The sequence below is a fragment of the Elaeis guineensis genome, chromosome 6 (genome assembly GCF_000442705.2).
Source record: "Elaeis guineensis isolate ETL-2024a chromosome 6, EG11, whole genome shotgun sequence".
In the NCBI taxonomy this organism is placed as follows: Eukaryota; Viridiplantae; Streptophyta; class Magnoliopsida; order Arecales; family Arecaceae; genus Elaeis; species Elaeis guineensis.
In genome coordinates, this window is record NC_025998.2 from 27065873 (window position 1) to 27067441 (window position 1569).

Genomic DNA, 1569 nt, shown 5'->3' on the forward strand with positions numbered 1-1569 from the left:
TGATATTTTGGGAGTTATTGTTAGTAAATAAACTTAAATGTAATATCATTAATGTTGAGAGTCTAAGAGCCTTGGGAGCTAAAGAGTCATATAGACCATTATCTAGAAGATGCATGAGTAATTATGAGTTAATCTCAGAATATGGATGTGGCCCTTGGGAAGAAGTGTTATAAATGCATATTTAGTAATGTATTATATCTAGTAAGTCCCCCTAATGGCTATAAATATCCATGGGTCATTTTGTAATGTAACAATGAGCATTTTGAGCCTTTGAGGACCTTCATAAAATATATTATTATTTTATTCTGAGCCCATCATTCTTTCTTTGATAACTTCAAAGTTGTATCAGAGCTATAATGTCCACCAATAGTCTCCTCCAACCCTCCTTTCCTCGCCTCAGCAAAACAAACTATGAAAATTGGTGCCTGCAAATGAAGGCTCTACTTAGGTCTCAAGATCTTTGGGATCTAGTAGAAGAAGGCTATCAAGAGCCAAGAGAAGGAGAGGCTCTCACCAATCAACAAAGGGAGTCTCGAAAGAGGGATAAGAAAGCCCTATATTTCATCTATCAATCTATAGATGAATCAGCCTTTAAGAAGATCGCGGCGGCAACCACTTCAAAGCAAGCATGGGAGATTCTCCAAAATTCATATAAAGGAGTAGAGAAGGTGAAGAAAGTTCGCCTCCAAACTCTTCGAGACGAATTTGAAGCCCTACAGATGAAGAAATCCGAATGTGTTTCGGATTATTTCATAAGAGTTTTAGCCATTGTCAATCAATTGAGGAGGAATGGCGAAACTATGGATGACACCAGAGTGATAGAAAAAATTCTACGCTTATTGGATGTCAAATTTGACTATATTGTGGTTGCCATCGAGGAATCAAAAGACTTGGAAGAGATGACTATAGACGAGCTTATGGGTTCTCTACAAGCTCATGAAGAAAGATTCAACAAGAGGAGGCAAGAGCCTTTAGAGCAAGTTCTTCAATCCAAGGTTTCTTTGAAGGAGAACAAAGAAGACTCCAAGAATGAAAGGAGTCAAAGAGGCCGAGGATGAGGCCGTGGCTAATGGAGAGGCCGTGGACGCGGTCGAGGACATGGATGCTATAATAGCAAAGAAGAGTTAAGCCAAAATTTAAAAGGAGGATGTGGACAAAGAGGCTCATCTAGAGGCAGAAGGTATGACAATTCCAAAGTTCGTTGTTTTAATTGCAATAAACTTGGTCATTATGCTTCAGATTGTTGGTATAATGATGCTAACCAAGTTGAAGAGAAAGCTCATTATGCAAAGAAGAAAAAAGAAGATGATGATGAAATCTTATTGCTTGCTTGCAAAGAAGATGACACTGGTGAGCAAAATATGTGGTTCTTGGATACCGGTGTAAGTAATCACATGTGTGGTTATAAGAACATATTCACGGAATTGGACGAATTGATGAATGGACATGTATCATTTGGTGACTCCTCCAAAGTAGACGTGAAAGGCAAAGGTAAAATCCTTATTCAATTAAAAGATGGAAGTCATAAATTTATCTCTAATGTTTATTACATATCGGAGATGAAGAACA

The 1569-nt window shown here is 37.9% G+C and overlaps 1 protein-coding gene across 1 annotated transcript; it reads left to right on the forward strand.

Moving 5' to 3' along the window:
- The first annotated feature begins 356 nt into the window (after positions 1-356).
- LOC140858769 (uncharacterized) lies at positions 357-1058 on the forward strand. The gene has a single exon (XM_073260064.1). It carries the CDS (start codon positions 357-359, stop codon positions 1056-1058), a length of 702 nt encoding a protein of 233 aa, XP_073116165.1.
- Positions 1059-1569: the final 511 nt, after the last annotated feature.

Coding starts and splice junctions, on each gene's coding strand:
- LOC140858769 (XM_073260064.1), top strand. CDS start 357: ATGTCCACCAATAGTCTCCTCCAACCCTCCTTTCCTCGCCTCAGCAAA.